General features: G+C 41.7%; 1 protein-coding gene across 1 annotated transcript in view; it reads left to right on the top strand.

The window, feature by feature from the left end:
- The window catches only part of TENM4 (teneurin transmembrane protein 4), a gene marked incomplete at both ends in the record, with an annotated part of 343,507 nt that overhangs the window by 187,779 nt on the left and 136,999 nt on the right, over positions 1 to 18,729 (top strand). The window contains 3 exon segments of the mRNA XM_079539492.1: positions 2,162 to 2,263; positions 6,535 to 6,729; positions 11,282 to 11,482. Coding sequence (XP_079395618.1) covers positions 2,162 to 2,263; positions 6,535 to 6,729; positions 11,282 to 11,482 — 498 coding nt within the window.

The following is an 18,729-nucleotide window of genomic DNA, read 5'->3' as shown; positions in this document are numbered from 1 at the left end:
TAAAGCAAGAGCTTGAAAAAAACTGGAGTTTTCAATATACCATAGGTGTTGTCATGACACGGGGAGTCTGTCCTGCATCAAGCACTGACACAGGTATCCCCACTGACTTCAGAGGTCAGGCACATGTAACCTCACTGCGCTGTTCCTACAGCTTGCAGTCGGCAGCCCAGAATGACAGCGTGATGGTGAGGTTTCCCCAGCTATGTGCTTCACAAATGCAGAATAACACAGTCCTGCTCATGTTCCCAGTTTTCAGGCAGGAAAAAACAGTTCACATGGTGGGAGAAAACGATCAGGTCTTTCAGCCACAGCTATTAAATCTGCTTGCCCATCTCATTGTCTTGCTCAGCAGTGCTCACAGTCTGTATGTTCCCTATTTGTATAAACGTGTGTGTGGGCATCAGTAAGTAATTTTGCTTTCTACATTTCTGGATACAGTTCTTGAGAAACAGACAAAAAGGCTTTAAAAAGAAAAAAGGCCTAAAGCAAAATCACATTTAGTTTTCAGCAGTGAAATTAAAGCATCACAAAGTTCTGAAGATCATACATGTACAGGCTTATGTTATCTTTTAATTTGTGTCTATACCTGCTGCCAAGTGAGAGATGGTGCACTTGACTATCTACACTTTGACTATCTGTAAAAACGCACAGGTTTGGAGCTGCTATTTGTTTACTGTAAGAAATGCAGCAGCTGCTCTGCGACTGGGATAAAGGTGGCAGATCAATCCCAACATGTTGGTACATGCTGGGATTGTGTTTCTGTACACAGCAAATATGAGCTTAACCAAAGTCCTAGAAAACTGGTGGCACTTTCTCAAGCCTGCCTTGCTGCATGGAGGTGTCTGCTTGTGCAAAGTCTTCTGCCAAGACTTAAAGCACAAGTGCTTGAAGCAGTTTTCATTATTTAAGCCTGCTGTTGCCTTTTGTGAATGATTAAATTATAGTACGTCCTTTAAAATGTCCCTCAGAAAGCCGTGTTGTTCAGAGAACACCCGTTCAGAAACAACCCTCCTTTCATTCCCAATTAGAAACTAATCTGCACATCTCTATTGCAGCTGTTTCTTTTCACTTACACCCAAAGGAAGTTCACAAATATCTTTGCTACCACAAAAACTCATGAAGTGCACTAGGAAACTGCAGTCATTACTCACATAGCCAAGATTTCCACCCTGCTCCATGATAGATGCACCGCTGCTGTCCCTCCTGTATAACTGAATCCAGTTTTAATCAGATACGCATCTCCCCCAGAGAAAATGTGAAATAATAGTATGGAATGAACTACAGCGTTCCATCACCTTTCCAAGGCCCTATTGCATTTACTCAGTGCTTGCTTACAGTTTAGTCAAGAAAATGATTTTCATTCTTTTTGAAAAGTGATGTTTACCAAAAGATGTCTTTGTTTTCCTTTAAAGAAAGATAAGCTTTAACCCAAATATAAATTTAGCCCTAAACCGTCCTCACAATAAAATAAAAGTGCTAGATATCATTTTGCTTACCTGTTAACTTTCCGTGGAAGATGAATAGCCACTGTTTTTCTAAAGTCAGGGAATTTAAGATGCTAACTAGAAACAGAAGAAAGAGTGAAGCAATACCATTCGTGCTCCACTGAGATAGAATGTTAGCCCCAGCACTTCAGTCTGTTTGTATAATACTGTAGAAATAATCCATCAACAGCAAGCAGACAGGATGAACCAAGCGGCTGCCACCAGTGAACTTCATAGGGGAATATGTCTATCATAAATCATCTGTGTTGGGTGCAAATAAATGCCCCATTTCACTTTCTCCGCTCAACAATATCAGACCAAAAATGCATGTTCTGCAGGGAGAACTGTGTCTGTTGTTTCTCTCCAGTACATTCAGCAAGGGAAAATGGTCAGAAAAATAAGCAGGGTGAAAAGTTCTCAGGTCCTGAGTGAGGAAAACACTTAGTGGGTGCTGAGTGGCTGTGGTTTCGGTCACGGTTTGCAGTCCCTATGCACTGATGTGAGATGTTGAACCATCCATTGCTATGAATGGATGAGCTCCCATTACAGGAGCTCAAGGCTGATGCTTCCATTCCCAGCTGCAATGGTTGTTTACAGGTTTCAGCTGTCCTGTCATCCAGAACCATCCCAAACTCAGTGGTGTTTTCTTGCCTAATCTAACTTTTGTTTCTTTTCAGAATCAGTGGATAATTGTCCCAGTAATTGCTACGGGAATGGAGACTGCGTGTCTGGGACTTGCCATTGCTTTCTCGGCTTTCTGGGCCCTGACTGTGGTAGAGGTAGGAATTTCCTTGATTAACTCTTCACTCCTCTCCTTCTGTTGTTTTTTTCTTTGTCAAAGTTACCTTCATGCCTATGCACTTTGCCAATTGCACATTACCAAGCCTGGGGCTGCTGCAGGAGCCAGGTCAGATCTGTGATTTTGTTTTGTTACTTGTCGTGATTGCTGTGGCCTTAGCAACAACGTGACCCCCTGTCTGTGCATGGACAGGCAAAATGTCACAAGAGGAATTTTCCCTTTGGGAATTACTTTAGAAAACATGACTTAAAAATGTGGTGTTGCTGCTTATTTGGCAGACTTCTCCATCACTCTATGGTGCACCATTTTAATAGTTTGTTTTAAGACACTGATTGTAGACTAGGTCAGTACATTTTTCATTGTTGCAGTGCTTGCAGGATAGCCTCAGCTATGTCTGATGGCTGCAGGGAGCAAGGGAGGAAGCAGAGCAGTGGGAAGCAGGGCTGGGTGTGTTAGTCAAAAGTGGAAATACTGGGATGCCTTGGGAAGGAGGCTTACCCAGCAAACAGTACAATACATTTTTCTTCTCAAGTGAAAAGTATTTTTTAATAAATCGTTTTGGAAGGATTTTCACTTGACCTGAAATTTTTAGGTTAGTTAAACATTTAAAAAAACAAACTGAATCACTTTCAGTGAGAACATGTTACAGACAGAGAAATCTAAACGTCACACGTGGAAAATACCAGAATGCTGTGCTTCAGTCTTTTCAAGGTCTGTTTTTTCGGGCTGGAAGAGTTGAACAGACGCAGCGGAGATTTATAATTCGGTGTATGGGGGATATTGCAAAAAGTCAATGCCCACACAAGGAGCTGTGCTAAGGCAGCAGGTCAGGCCTTCACCCCAGCCCATTGCTTTGTCTGGGAAGCAGGCTGGGCTCCTTCCCAAGAGAGAAATCTAAACTCTGCCCAACCCCGCGTCCGCTCCCACTCCCACTGAGGTCTGCTGTGCCTGTGTGAGGCTGGGAGCCACGTCCCTGCAGCCCAGCCAGGAGATAAGGCCTAATGCAGCCCCGCAGGCTGGGCCCCGGCTCAACCCCGTGGAGTCTTGGACGTCGCGGCCCAGTAAGATGGATGTGGCTGCCTGCATCCCCAAGAGCTCTGGTGTCAGACTTCTTGCTGACTCAGGTTGGGCTTGGTTTGCATTTCCGAGCTCCTTTGTAAGTCCATGCAGCTGGAGACAAAAGGAGTTTTGCCATCTCTCGCACCTCCTGACTTCAGCTAGGGGCAGAAGTTCGGGGTTTGTTCCCTGAGGGCTCCCTGCAGAGTCAGGGCAGGATGAAAAGCTCCTTCATTGTCAGGCAGAATATGTGAATGTTTAGTCAGAATCAGGGGAGCTTTCCTCCTTTCCTGGTTTCCCCGGACTCCAAGTGGCCACATGAGCGTCTCCCATTTCACATGGTTGCTTACTCTGGCTGATATGAACACGCCTGATTGAGCTGGGCTCCTATCACAGGTTGCTGTCTACCTTTATGAAGACAGACAAATACTTGGAGAGTCAAAATGGAATTTGCATGTGCATTCTCATCCTCAAGGCTTTTTCAATGAGAGCTTGCCATGAACCTAATATACGAGGCTCCCAACACTGGATAACTTTTGGTTTTCAAGGGAATAGAAAATGCTGCTTTTGACCTAAACATCCCTTCAAGGACAGCAACTGCAGCATATGCAAGACTGCTACAGGATTTGTCTGCAGCTGTGTGTCAGTTTCTGGATAGAACAATAATTCTTAAGTTCTCTGCCCAAGCCAGGATTTCTAGGTCACAGATTTCTTGGGCTCCTTTGTTCCCATTCAACCTTGCAATTCACCTCCCAAATCAGTGTGAAACTTTGAAACAGAAATATGTATAATTACATTATTAACCAATTACATAATTGGAAAACAACTGTATCTTTAACTAATTATTTTAAACAACATAAATGAGAGCAAATCACCAGTGATGTTTTCATGGGCCTTTCGAAGGCCTCCTTGAACATAAAGAAGGTGTTTTTAACACTGTCTGCAGAGTAAAACAAATAAATGAATAATCTTGCTCTGTGATGCTGAAGTGGTGTGCATTTGGGCTGTTGCTTCCACACTAGAGAATTACTGTGATTTGGGCATCTTAGAAATTTGTTGGAATGGAATCAGAGCGATCAATTTAATTATATATTTTTATGCGTGGAAAAGAATTATGCAAGTAGCAGTGGAAAGAAATCCAGAAACCTTCTTTGTCTTTATTCATTATGGCATGCTACAAAGGAGCTCTTGTTCTTCCCATTGCCTTAACATTGGCACAGCACTTTCCAGCTTATGCTGAAGGTATTCTCCAGTCTCATTAAAGATGACCAGCAATTTATTTGATCTCGTACTGAGTGATCAGCTGTCCTGTCAGAAAATATGTAAGTCCTTTTCATGGGTTAAAGGCAATTATTCTTTCTTCTCGTGGCAAAGAGCTGCTAAAGATCCTCCTCCAGTGCCTTGAAAGAGCAGGCTCCATTACTGAGTATTTGAAATTTGAGATAGGAGGGGGAAAAAATTCCATCAGCCTAGCTGAAAAGTGAAATTACTGAGTGAGTTTGCTGTGAAGCATATCTATAACACAGTGTATCTTAAACAACTTATTTCTTATACTGTATATTATATTGCCTTGTATTCTCCTTGCAAGTGATGCACACCACTGCAGTGTGCTTTCTTTAAAGTGAACAGAGCGCTCCTTAGTAATAACAGTTGTCAAATTCCTTTCTCTTCTACATTTCTTTTATTATAATTCACTGCATTTCAAACCAGTTTAACAGTCAGAGCTGATAATGCTTTGTATTGTACAGAGTGCACTGTAATTCTGTAAGACTCAGGCTTGTCTATAATGATAAATGAAAACAACATGGATGGGCATTACACAGCTGCTGTGTGAAGAGGTAGTAAGGGAAGAGACGAGTGTTTCCCTTAACCATGTTCATAGCTCTTCCTGCACATACTCAGAGCCAGGAGCAAAGCAAAAGAAGCATGCTGAATTCATCACATGCCCAACAAAGAGGAATTAAGCTGTAGATGGGACTATTCCTCTCATATTCATCCTGCATAAAAATGTTCATTGATTGCTTTCGTGAGGGGCAGATGAGAAGCCCTGCTGCTCTCACAAGAGGATGATGTGCAACAGTGAAGGAGAGAAATCTGAATTGAGTATGTCCTTTCAGGTGAGTTTCACTGAAAGCAATTGTTGAGAACAGAATTTCAAGGGACAGTGGACAGGAAGGTGTTGCTTCTGAGGGCTTCCATGGACAAATCAGAACAGAGGACAAGACAAGGCAAAGGTGGCAACTGCAGAGAAAGGAAATGGGAGCAAAGATCTTCAGAGAGGAGCCGAAGGAAGCCTGGAGAATAGCAGTTACCAAAGCAGAGGCTGTGGAGTCTGGGGTTGGTCCCTGATGCCTTCTTTCACGGGGAGCCAGCTCTAAATCTTGCAGTTCATCCCACCCTCCTCTGCCTGACTTTCTTCAAAGTTAACTCAGATTATGCAATTAAAATTCTGGAATCCACCATGCCACAGCTTGAGCTTGCTGTCTTCCTTTTCTCCCCTTAAGCATCACTGGCTGGAGCCCAGGAGGTTCCCTCTCGATATCAGAGTTTATATTTAAAAACTTTTGTTACAGAAAGCTTGGAAAGCCAAGAGGCATTGTGTGAGATGATGAATGGAGTCCAGCAGAGGTCATAAACATGGGCTGGAGTTGCAGCTGATGGTATGACTTGAGCTAAATCGGGGAAATGGTATCAACGTGGCATTCTGGAGTCTGAGCAAAGAAAGTGAAAACTGTAAAGCTGAGAATTACAACAGCAAAGCAGGGGGGTGATTGGTGTACAGCTAAGATCTGCAGCAGAGGCTGTGTCGAGGCAAATATGAAGGCTGGCAGCAAGTCAGGAACAGCGATAAGCAATTTAAGGTCAGTGGTGCTGCCAAAGGAGACACCAGTGCATAGGGAAGTCAGAATGCAAGAAAGGTCTGAGGTTAGTTAGTGAAACAAGTATTGCAGACACAAAACAAAGAGGTGCTCTAACTCAAGAGCACTGTTTGTTTTAAACATTCATAAGAGAATGCAGTTGACAGCTGGATGTCTTCCCTGTAAAATAATTGGTTTTGGCAAAGAAAAGAACAACATACCCCACTGAAAGAGTCTGTGCAAAGAATATAAATCCCATGCTGGACTCCTGTGCTCTTTTTTGAAGTGAGAATTGTGTACAGTTGTTTTTAATGTGATTTCTATCATCCTTCCCCAGCATCCTGTCCAGTGCTGTGCAGTGGGAATGGGCAGTACATGAAAGGGAGGTGCTTGTGCCACAGTGGCTGGAAAGGAGCAGAATGTGACGTCCCGACCAACCAGTGCATCGATGTCACCTGCAGTAACCATGGGACGTGCATCATGGGGACCTGCATCTGCAACCCAGGGTACAAGGGCGAGAGCTGTGAGGAAGGTATTTGCAAGATGCATTCAATTAGCCTTTGCTTCGATTGTCATTACGTAATTATATGGATGGAGGCAATTCACAACGGGTCTGGCACTTAAGCAGAACAGTAATAGGCACCTTAGGGATACAATAGATGGATGCAACATAAAAATGATATGTTGAAATAACTTGTCGTTAGATATCATATTTGTTCAATAATTCAATGAAAAGCCATCAAAAGCTTCAGACAGACAAATCTAGTTGAAAGACCAGAACACCTAATCATATGTTCAAGTGTTCTTATTAAAGCATCATTTCCATTTACACATCTGAACATGTAATTACTTTTACAGTGCTTTCTTCTCTGTTGTGCTATGCCAAGTGATTTCAATTGCTTGCATATACAAAATGGTGGCATATGAAAGTATTCGGTTCTTTAAAAGCTTAAAAATGCTCAGGACTTGAATTAAATTCTGCTTCAAAATCAGATATGATTTTAATAGCTCTTTCATAGCTTTATGTACATATTTTTTTCTTACATTAACCCCCAAACATTTTTCATTTACATTTAGATTCGTGACTCAGAAATGCAATGCCTTTTAGCTCTTATCTTTCGTCTATTTGAGCAGGAATAGGAATTTGAGCAACCTGCCACCATAAACCTTTATCTTCCCCAGTCTGTGACTGCTTCTTATTGCTAACTGAAAAAGTGGACAGTTTTGTAAGTGCACAAAGCATTTGGACAGTTACAAGAATGCATCCGAAGGTGTCTGATTTACAGAATATTCTTTGGTGCTTTAGAAAAATGTTGTCAGAATTCTATACAGAGGACCTGAAAGGTAATTATGTTTAAATTATGCTTCTATAAATGCAGCTAGAAGGCTTCTGCGTCGCCTGCTAGAGTTGAGACATCAGCTTGATACATGTGTAAGAATCATTAGATCTTGAATTAATTTATAGTTGTCCCCATGCATGTGAGATAAAGATTTCTCTGAAATGGCTTTTATTTTACAGACGATGGAAATAGGCTGAGCTGGATTCAGACATTGGAATGGCATCTAATTCTTTTGATGCATTTTGTGTGTTGGAGTGGGATGTTTCTGATGTACCACGGCTTCTGTGTTAGAAATACACACGTAGTGTTAGAAATGAAGACAATATCAGCTCAGTAACTGTAAGCCACCTCCTGAGAAAGCTGCACTGTGGATTAAGAAGGCACAAATCAGTGAAGTCATGGGACATGCAAACCCTGAAGATGGTGTCTACTGAAGTGCCTTTAAAACATCTCCACAGATCTCATTATTTACGAGATCATATCTTTACTGAATAGACAGAAATGAACAAATACTCATTTTGCCTTCAGCAAGTCATGTTGCATGTGTGTAAATCACACAGTAAGGTTTGTCCTTTTTTTAACAGGAGCCTCTTTTCCCTGGTCATGTTCAAGCAGAAAAGTCAGATAGCGCTCCACTGTTCCATGCTGTCACTGTAGTAGGTGATAGCATCAGTCCCACTAGGTAACAACCTGAAAAAGAGCATAGAAAACATGATTTTCCTTGTGAGCTGTTTGGGGTTTCTCTAACTTTGCATTTGTTTCTCATATTCCAGGTCTAAGTGATATTGTGTAGTGAGGAGGGGTGGTAACTCAGTAATACACCATGCAGAACTCTTCACAACATACATACATTTATATATACAAATTTATATTTATTTAAATCTATCCAAAAGTTGATTTATTCCATTTTTTAAATTGTTTTTAATTTCTCTTCTAAAAGCCACCATCTGGCATCGATTACGTTGCAGCTTCACTCCTTACTCAGTATTTAGAATGGGTTTTCATTCCAGCATTTCTTCTTTCTTTTCTTTTCCCCCCACAGAAGTTCAGCAGTGTTTATAAAACACCGGCCAACAATCTTACAGGAGTTTTTCTTTTCTCCTTCCTCAGTTTATTGGCCAATATTTTATAAGGCATGGGCTAAGCCAACAAGATGTTAAGGGAGGGGAGCAAATTTAATCAGTGAAAAATGAGAAGTTACTCTTTGGGTACTGCAAAAAAAAACCCTAATAACTCGTGTGACCAATGAAGCATGAAGCATATTGGGGAAAAGTGTAGAAGAGAATCTAGCCTTGCCTGCTGCATGATTTATCTTCTTGGCAAAGGTTCTGCACAAGGTTGAACTATAAATGGGGCATTTTCTAACCAGAAATGAGACCATTTGGGACATTTTCCAAGCAGCAACACAGATATATGTAAAACTTTTGTTTTTTAAAGTATAGGAGATTTTGTCAGCTCTGCCCTCCTGCCCTCATCTCCGCTTCTCTCAGGGGCTTCTCTCCTGAGCAGCTAAATTTGTCAAGCAGAACTCCCTGAAAATATAACATTGTACTCCAAAGCCACTAAGCAATTGATGAAGAAGAAAGCAGAAGCCCCTAATCCTGTCCCAGGGCCCTTGTGCTAGTGCAGAAAGCCTAAAGAGATACAGCTAGTGAGACTGAGATTAAAGTAGCCATTGTGTGTGACATTTTCTGAAAGGGCTCATTTCAACATGAAAAATGGCCTTGGGATTATGATAAATGGGGGGTTCTGACATGCACATTCCCCTCCTATAATCGGCTGTGCTGGAGCCGGGCTGGTGGATTGTCTGCCTCCCGTGATGGAGCCCTCTGTAAAACTCACCTTTTTCCCAATTGACCTTCCGAGGGGATGATGAATTGCCTGGAGGTAGCCTCTTGTCAGTTAGCCTGTGATCTTTGTTCCCTATGTTCAAACCATCTGCTGAGAGCCTACGAGGCTGCTAGTTCCTTTCTTAGTCCTTATCCTGCTTATTACTGCTGAGAAAGAACGGGGCCAGGGCTCCAAGGGTCTCATGCTAAAATTGGCACCTAGCTCCCAGCTCGCTAGCACTGAAGGAGATTTATAGACTCATCCTTTCCAGCCTCTTACCGTTTTCAAGAATTGTTCCAGCTATGATCAGGGCTCCAGGAATCAAAGGGAACTCAAAATGCTCTCGCATGCCTTGGGATAGTAATTGCTGAGCCATTACTTGTCAGAGCAAGGAGGTTTTGCGAATCCAGAGAATTATCAGAGCAGCTGTTGTGTTTCTTTTTAAGGTTTCTGGATCTTAAGCAGGTCACTGGGATTCTTATTAGCTCTTGCAGGAAAAATAGAAGCTGCAAACCTGCTGTATGTGCAGTGGCCAGGTTCTGCTCTTCTGCATTTGAGCCAGAAGCTGAGCAGCTTTCCTCCTGCTCCAAGCCAGACTGACACTTGTCACTGATCCCCAGGGTACTGCCAACGATGGGAAGAATTGCTCTAGGTTGTCTTACATGCTTTTATATATAAACAGGTGATCAACTCCTCCGGTTCTTTTTTAGGAGGGTGTCTGATGTGTTGCATGTTTTGCTCTTGCTGGTGAAATTGTTCCGTGGGTAGAGGAGCTGACAGTTGCCTACAAAGCTCATAACTCAGGACATAAGGACCATGCTGCTGTACCTTGCACCCAACTGAATTCTCTCCAATCTCCTTTGGAAGGAATCTTCCTTCAGGAGGAAGTTTTTCACAAAGGATGGTGAGGCACTGGAACAGGTTGCCCAAGGAGGCTGTGGATGCCCCATCCCTGGAGGCCAGGCTGGATGTGGCTCTGGGCAGCCTGGTCTGGTGGTTGGTGACCCTGCACATAGCAGGGGGTTGAAGCTCGATGATCACTGTGATCCTTTTCAAGCCAGGCCATTCAATGATTCTATGACTCTGTGATTCTGTGATTCTACGATTCCTTTTTAAAACACCTCTTCTTTAAAAACAGAAGCCATTAAAATATGCACTCACTGAGCAAAAATAGAAATAGAAGAATACCAATGCACAATAGAAAATATTTTTATTTTAATCCTTACTCCAAAAAAAGAGAGGATATGTTTAACCTTAAATGAATGTAACTGTCTATAAAACCTGCATAGATCTCAGCATATTCTTCAATTTAAGCATATGTTTTGCTGAATCAGGGCATAAACTTCTGCTGAGTCCTTCTGTAAAATTCACTCAAAAAACTAGAGCTCAGCTTTGAATTCATTAGTAAGTGTAATTTAACATACTCTAATGGAGTAAGTGGAGATGCAATATGTGTATAAGAGTATTATTCTAATCTTAATTGATATTAGCCTGTTCTTACTTGGAAGGTCATTTATTACTGTCGGCCTGAATGAAAGAATGCATTTCATCGTATATTTTTGTCTGTTTTTCATGTGTTTTAGAATCATAGAATCATCGTTTGAGTTGGAAGGAACACTTAAAGGCCATCTGAGCCAAATCCCCTGCAGTGAACAGGGGCACCCATAGCTCCACCAGGTGCTCAGAGCCCCAACCAGCCTGACCTTGAACGTTTCCAGAGATGGGGCATTTAGGTCTTCTTCCAGTTTGGGGATAGTATCTCCTTGAAGCATCTGTTTTGTGCACAGGCTTTGCTTTCTGCTTGGAGCCTTGAGATAACTGTAGAAACAAGCTTCTGTAGATCGCAAGCAGGTCGTTTCTTTTTCTGAAATTTACTCCTTTTGTCTGCTTTCCTTTTTTCTTTCTTGCCCATAGTGGATTGCATGGATCCTACCTGCTCGGGACGAGGAGTGTGTGTGCGTGGAGAGTGCCACTGTTCTGTTGGCTGGGGAGGAACCAACTGCGAGACCCCAAGAGCCACGTGTCTGGACCAGTGCTCTGGTCATGGGACCTTCCTCCCCGATACCGGCCTCTGCAGCTGTGATCCTAACTGGACTGGCCACGACTGCTCAATCGGTAACTTCAGCAATGACTGGGGTTGTTTTGGGGGTTATTTAAACTTTGTAAAACATTCAGACTCGGGTCTGCAGAAATAACGCTACAGACGCGTTCCTGTGAAGCTCATGTAGGGCACGCCTGGAAGCAGAAATGCCGTAGCTCAACTACATAAATAATTCTGCTTCTATAGCTGAGCACAGAGCAATATAATAAATAACCCCATTAAAGCCACGTAGGCTTGCTATAGTGTGTTATACTGCTATGCATGTAATTGATGGTCTGCATATAACTGCTTGTTCTGGTGTTGGTTTTTGATGAATCCTCGTAGCCAACAAAGGTTCTGTTTTGATTTTTAGGAGATAGCTAAATATTCTTTAGGTTGCTGTAAACAACAAGAAACCAGATCTTTAGATCTCTTTTCCCTTCAAGGTTTAAGTGCTGTGATTTTCTAAACTCAACTGGAGCAGGATGAGTGTCACATGAGGTTTGTATTAAAACATTGTAAGCACTGTCCCTTATCGAGTGAATAAGAAGTTAACTGAGTAGAAGGATTGGACACCACAAGCACCAAGAAAGCAGATTTTTATAGGCAATTTTGTGTAAAGGTCTCAAAATGTGAAATTCCTTCATTCCTAAATGACTGTTCCTAAATGAATTGTCTAAATGGGCATCATGCTCAAAATCTGCATCTGGTATCTGAAGTGGAGGCTAAGGAAAAAGTGTTCAAGAGCTTTTCTTTTTTACTTCCAAATGGAGCTAGCTTTTAGATGCCATACTGAAGAATGCTATAATACATTAAATAATCAGAGCCTATGGGGCATTAATCTTTTGGCTTGTGAATACTGTGCTCACAAATAAAAGACTGCAGCAATATCAGCTTCTTTACCTTAAATAGATGGGGTGGAACTAGGCCAAAAATCCAGGGCAGCTCTGGCTAGGCAGTGAAATGGATTGAATTTTCACACACACACAAAAAAAACTATTAGGAGTCTGAGTGTAGTAGAAAAATTGCACAAACAACATTTTCACTGAGGAATTACTGTAATGTGTATAAGAAACCAGGTTAATTGCTTGCAAGTATTGTAAGAAAGTGACTTCCAAGGATAGGGCAAACTGAATAAGCTCTTGAAAAGGATGTGAAAAAAAAGCTTCTGTACAATAATCATTCAGGTCATGTTAGGAAGCTTGTCATGTGGTAAAATTGACTGGGCTGAGGAGTACAGCAAAAAGGAGTCCTCCTTGACTGGGGCTAAAACTATACAGATCAAAACTTCCACAAATACAGAGGGGGAAGCTGTTGTGCATTGATGAGAGGATACATCTGGTGTCAGACTTTTCCCACAGTAATGTCTTCAGTTCCATACTCTGTGAAGTGCATTTATAAGATCACAGGAAGGGAGAAGGGAGCAGTGTATTTCTAGTGATTTCATAGCATGGTTCATAATTGAGTCATTATTCTGAGTTTATGTGGAGGTTTAGGGGTTACAGGGATGGATTTAGAAAAATGTTCATTTCTACACGCAAATAGAACTTGCTTTCCCATTGTTAACCTGCAGGGTCGTGTTCAGATGATTTATAAGCTTTCTTTATACTACTTTTATAAATCCATCTAGTGCAAACTTTCTTTGGCAGTGTGAGGTTATTTGAGACAAACTTGAGCATCATTCCAAGACCTTTTTCCTCACCAAGCTGCTTGTAACATTCAGGTTATTGTGCCTCACAGCTAAAATAACAGCTAAGGTGATTTGTAAACTTCCATTTCTAACCCAGACCTTTCTACTGAATTGATGACTTGATTTGAAAGACAGATTTACTCACAGGATGTGTAGTACCCTTCTTGCATGATTAAAACAGAGTGAGCAAGTGTGTTAGTACACGTAGAACCGGTGCCCAGAGTGTGCAGTAGGGGGTCCTCGAAAGAGACTAAGAGAGACAGACTTTATTGTTCTGTAAAATAGGTACAAATCGTGGAAAAATTATTAAGTGAAATACTTAAGTACTTGCATAAATCAGCCCCAGCTCAGCAAAGCAGTTAGAACTGTGTTTACTGCCAGTGAAACCCATAGGACTGTGCCTACAGTGGGTTTTCCAGCTCATAACACCTTCAAGTCAAGGCTATTAGCTATCTGAAAGGTACGCTGTGTTCATTTAGGAGGTACCAGCCAGTATGGAAGGAGATTGGAGAAAGTCTTTGGATCACAGACTCGTAGAACATTTTGGGTTGGAAGCAACCTTAAAGATCATTCAGTTCCAACCCCCTGCTGTTGTCAGAAACACCATGTCATTGTCATACATAGAAAGTAAGACTAGGCTATCTCTGAACCTTAGACTCCATGTTTCCATTAAGTAGATGAGTTTCACCTGCCTTTAGAAGCAACCTTAGAGAAATACAGCTTGCTGCATGAAACCCTTTATTTTTTTCACATAATAGTAATACTAGATTCTTCTTTTTCCTGCTTGTGTATCTTTTTTCATTCCACCTTGCCTTTCTCATCATAGACAAGCTGTGCAACTCAATTTCTCGCGTGTTCTGCTCTACAATGTATTGCAGAAGTAATAAGGTGCCTTTTTAAATTATTTTTTTAGCATTATGTTTTGTCCCCACTGCCAGTACATCCATAGCACCACAGAATTTTCAGTCTAGAAAAATGCTTCCTGAGCATGCTTCCCTTTCTCATACAAGGCGTAAGAGTCCTCTTCCCCTCAGTATGCTGTTCTTCTTTGGTAGATTGCCTAGTATAAAGTCCTTTAGTGAAAGGTAGAGAGATAAGTCCAATGAGAACCTGTATGCAGACGAAATGGGCATTTTGAGTTCTCTCTAGAGAGAATGAAATCTCTTACCTTCTGCACCCTTGTGCTGATGTACAAGCAAATACAAAAAGGTCCTTTATAATCCAGTTCAAAGTCAGGGGCAGTGCTTAGCACAAGAAGGCTAATTGGGGAACCACTCATCTTAACCCCTTTTCTCCAGAGCCTGCTATTACAGATCCTCTGTATCTTCAGCTTTTGTCATGCTATCTCCCTTCACCTCTTAATGAGCCCTAGCAAAGGACTTTTTCCCCAAGCATGGCAGCTAATAAAGCCATTATAAGGCAGCTCTTTTAACATCATACTGTCTGGGTATGGCAAGAAGAGGGAAATGCCCCGTGCTGAAACATGAAACAGAACTTAATATGTAATGGAGTCTCAAGCTTGACCTATTTAAGCTGGACCAAATATTTGTGGCTAATCAAGAGGCAGCAAAACACATTAAAGCAAGACATTCTTGCTGCAGGTGAGTCATGTTGACTTTGACTGTGTTTGGGGAATGCTGCTTCCCACAGGGATCTCAGTGATGCATCAATACAATCCCAGGCCCATCAAAACAGTATTATGTTTGGATCCACAATCATACGTACAGGAATTATGTTATCTGATGTCGTCCTTTGCTTTTCTCAGATTTAAAGCAGATTATTTGGCAGTTGACATTTGGCATGCAAGATACTTGCTAGAATCATCTGAAAATTGATTATACAAAGCATATTACAACTCTGTGTAATAAGTATACTGGTTATTTTTTTCTGGACAGTTGATAATGATTGTACATTGACCTGCGTACAGACAAGGATTCCTTCTCAGTCACTCATTCACTTTTTACACAGCTGAGATTCCTTAAAGAGCAATAATAGGAATATTTCTTGGTCCTGAATTGTCAGGATAGATACAAAATCATAGGCTGTACATTTAATGATGAGAGTTGGCAATGGAAACTGGGATTTTACTGGGACTCAAGAAAAAAAAAAAGAAAGAAATTACAGACTGATAAGTTTAAGAGAGCATTCCTGCACAAAGATTGAGGCTGAGTTCAGATGCTTGTATCTCATGAAATTAAGCAGTTTGATCCCATCCAGCGCTTCTCTCACCAGTTCTGCTGCTGCTAGCAGTGTTTCTGAGTACATGTCATTTGAGTTTATGACTGCCCTTGTTCTCCTCTGTGACTTTTAGGAAATACTACTGTCCATTGATTTGCTGCCAGGCTTCATGAGGTCTACACTCACAAAGACATTTACACATTTACAATTTACCGTAAGAAATGCAGATTCTCTAAGTGTGATGCAGTGTTGCAGAGAACTTTTTCTCAGCTTCTGAGTTACTCCAGTGTCTAGAGACGTGTCTTCAATTTCGTGGGAGAGAATCCCAGTGACCAGGTCACAGAATCACAGAATCACAAGGTTGGAAACGACCTGCAAGATCATCTAGTCCAACCACCCTCCCATTCCTATTAGTACCACAAGCACTAAACCAAAGGAGGGCAGGTCAATGCAGATGCTATAGGCAGTCATCATCTCACAGTGAAGAATGAACAGGTAGGAGCAATCCAAAGGGATGACAGAGATTTCACAGCCTGACTCTTAGTGTTCATCGATCATTTTTCCAAAGCACTGAGTGCTGAAGCACAGTTTGAGAGGGAGACAGATTTCTCACCACCCATCCCCTTAGCATTTCTTAGTGGTCTGACCACCATGCCTGGAACAGAAAATCTGGAGATCAGGGCTAAAGGGTCTCCCTGCTCATCTGAATTTGTTTTCTAGGTCTTCAGCACTTAGTTAGGATTTATACATTTCACTTCTAGAGATGACTGCCAAAATTTTAGGCACTTATCCTAGCCACACTTACTGTGGCTGGAAATGTTGTAAATGTCCTTGATGTTTTTTGATCAAGTTCAGTTTCATGCCGTCCCCTGCTGCCTTAAAACTTCCTTTAGCATTAACAATTTAGCAGAACAGTTGTCCTGGAGAAGAGAAACATATGCAGAAGACTGTTCCAATTGTAGTTAAGTGAAAATCCTTGAAAGAAAGCTTAATTGAGTCCTCATTGATTTAGCTGCCTCCATATCTGGGTAATTCATGTTCCTTTGGAGCTGTCTGGTTTTCAGTTTTTGAGAGCTCCTCAGTTCTGCCAAATAACTGCAGAAGTCACAGCAGGCATCATGATCACAGATTCCTCAGGAGAGAGGCAATTACAGAGCTGTGGCATTTAACATTAAAAAAAAGAAAGAAAGAAAGAAAGAAAGAAAATTGCCTCTTTAGCCTATGCGACCTGTTAAAAAACTGTAATGATCGCATCTGCAACATACTGATCAAACTATTTGGATGTTCATAGCCAGAGGGTTGGTGACAATGGCTCTATGTCCAGGTGGAGGCTGGTCACACGTGGTGCCCCCCAGGTCCATCTTGGGACCAATGCTCTTTAACATCTTTATCATTGACAAAGATAGTGGCATTGATTGTACCCTTGGCATGTTTGCTGATAATACTAAACTGAGTGGTGCAGTTGACACAATATAGGGGAGGGACATCATTCAGAGAGAGCTGGACATGCTCGAAAAGTGAGCACACAAGAATGTAATGAGGTTTAACAAGGCCAAGTGCAAGGTACTGCTTCTTGGATTGAGACATTCCCAGGTATGAGTATTGAGACATTCCCAGGTATGCTCTCATTGAGAGCAGCCCTGCTGAGAAAGGCTTGAGAATTCTGGTGAATGAAGAGCTGGACATGAGCTGGACAGCAGAGTGTGCTTGCAGCCTGGAGTGGCCAGCACTATTCTGGACTGTATCTACAAAGAGGTGGCAGAGGACAAGAGAATTGAGCATGTTCAGCTTGGAGAAGAGAAGGCTCTAGGGAGATTTTGTTGTGAACTTCCAGTAATAAAGGATACTTTAAAGCAGGAGGGATACTGACTTTTTCTGTGGTCTGATAGTGACAGGATAAGGAGGAATGGATTTAAACTAAAACGGGGGAGATTTAGGTTAGACGTCAAGAAGAAATTCTTTACTTGGAGGTGACGAGACACCCTGGCACATCTGCCCAGAGAGACTGTGGTTGCCCTATCCCTGGAGGCATTCAAAGCCAGGTTGGATGGAGCCCTGGGCAGACTGATTTAGTGGTTGGCAACCCAGCCCACAGCAAGGGGTTGGAACTGAATGCTCTTTAAGGTCGCCTCCAACCTAGGTCATCTGTGATTCTGTGATTCAATGGTTTGCAGATATGGCTAGATAAACCCAGCCTCTTTGCAGTGGGGAAGCAGTGCGGGTCTCCATAGGGCAGGCAGAAGACCAGCTATTTATCCACCAGTTGAAAAGCAGTCCTCCATGGCTGTACTGCTTTTCACAGTCTGGAAAGTTGGATCAAAAGTGAAAATAGCGTGGTGCACATACCCATCTTTCTCTTTGTAGGGAAAAAGCTTTAAATTCATTGCACAGCACATTGAAGTCAATGGAAAAGCTGCTGCTTGTAGGAGTATGGGTCAATTCACGCCCCTTTACAAGTGATGTTTAGATTTAAGATTTTGTATCAGCTAATGGTAGTGGCTGGATTTTTTAGTACTAATTTTGTTCTAAGAATTAACAGTGGAGAAAATATTTTGGAAAGCACCCAATAGACTACCATAAAGTTGTGCAGTTCATTGAATTAAGCGTATTTTCTATATTCTAATAAGTAGATAAGGAGACCAAAAGGAATGAACTTTTAAAGAGGAAAGCCAGAGCAAATGCATCTTTATTTCCCAGTGCCTTTTCCCATCTGAAATTGTGCAGATTATTGCATGCCCGTGCACACATACACACAGAAAAATAGTTCTCATATATCTTACCAGACAACATCATATCCCATTGGTCAAACAGCAAGAGGGTTAACACAGTATGTGTGATAAAAATTGATTTCCTTGGGCTTATTGGTGTCAACCTTACAAAACAAAGTCTCATGTTAAATTCATGTCATGCCCAAGGCCATCAAGATAAAAAATCCATCCTCAAAAAATGTTCACATAATTCCCCCTCTAGAACATCATTTTCTTCATTTAGGGGTAAGGATGTCTCTGTAAAAGCTGGGTGTTACATCAGCTGTCACATGGAATAGGTCTGTTCCTCTCTAAATGAGGGTTGCTCCCCATTAATGCCTGGGGAGCCACTGGTATGTCTTTTTCTTAGGTTTAGAATACATACAAGGGAGAACAAGAGAACTAAACTTCAGAATATGCCATATGAAACTGATGAACATCCACGTATTTTAGATCTTAATGACTTAAGGGAAAGATGAGCAACAATCTGTATGCCAGTGTAAGTGATCTGCCTTCAGCTCATATCTCTTGGAGTTCAGTGAGAAACATTAATCTGGGGCAACTGAAATTATGGGCTTCAAAAGTAGACTTCACTAGATAGCATCAAAATCTGATCTGGTTCAATACTCAAGTTGCAAACCTATTCCCAAAAGCCTTACTTTGTCTC

The sequence above is a fragment of the Tetrao urogallus genome (genome assembly GCF_951394365.1).
Source record: "Tetrao urogallus genome assembly, chromosome: 1".
Classification (NCBI taxonomy): Eukaryota; Metazoa; Chordata; class Aves; order Galliformes; family Phasianidae; genus Tetrao; species Tetrao urogallus.
Note: the sequence above shows the minus strand (reverse complement) of the source record. Positions and strands in the feature narration are given on the sequence as shown.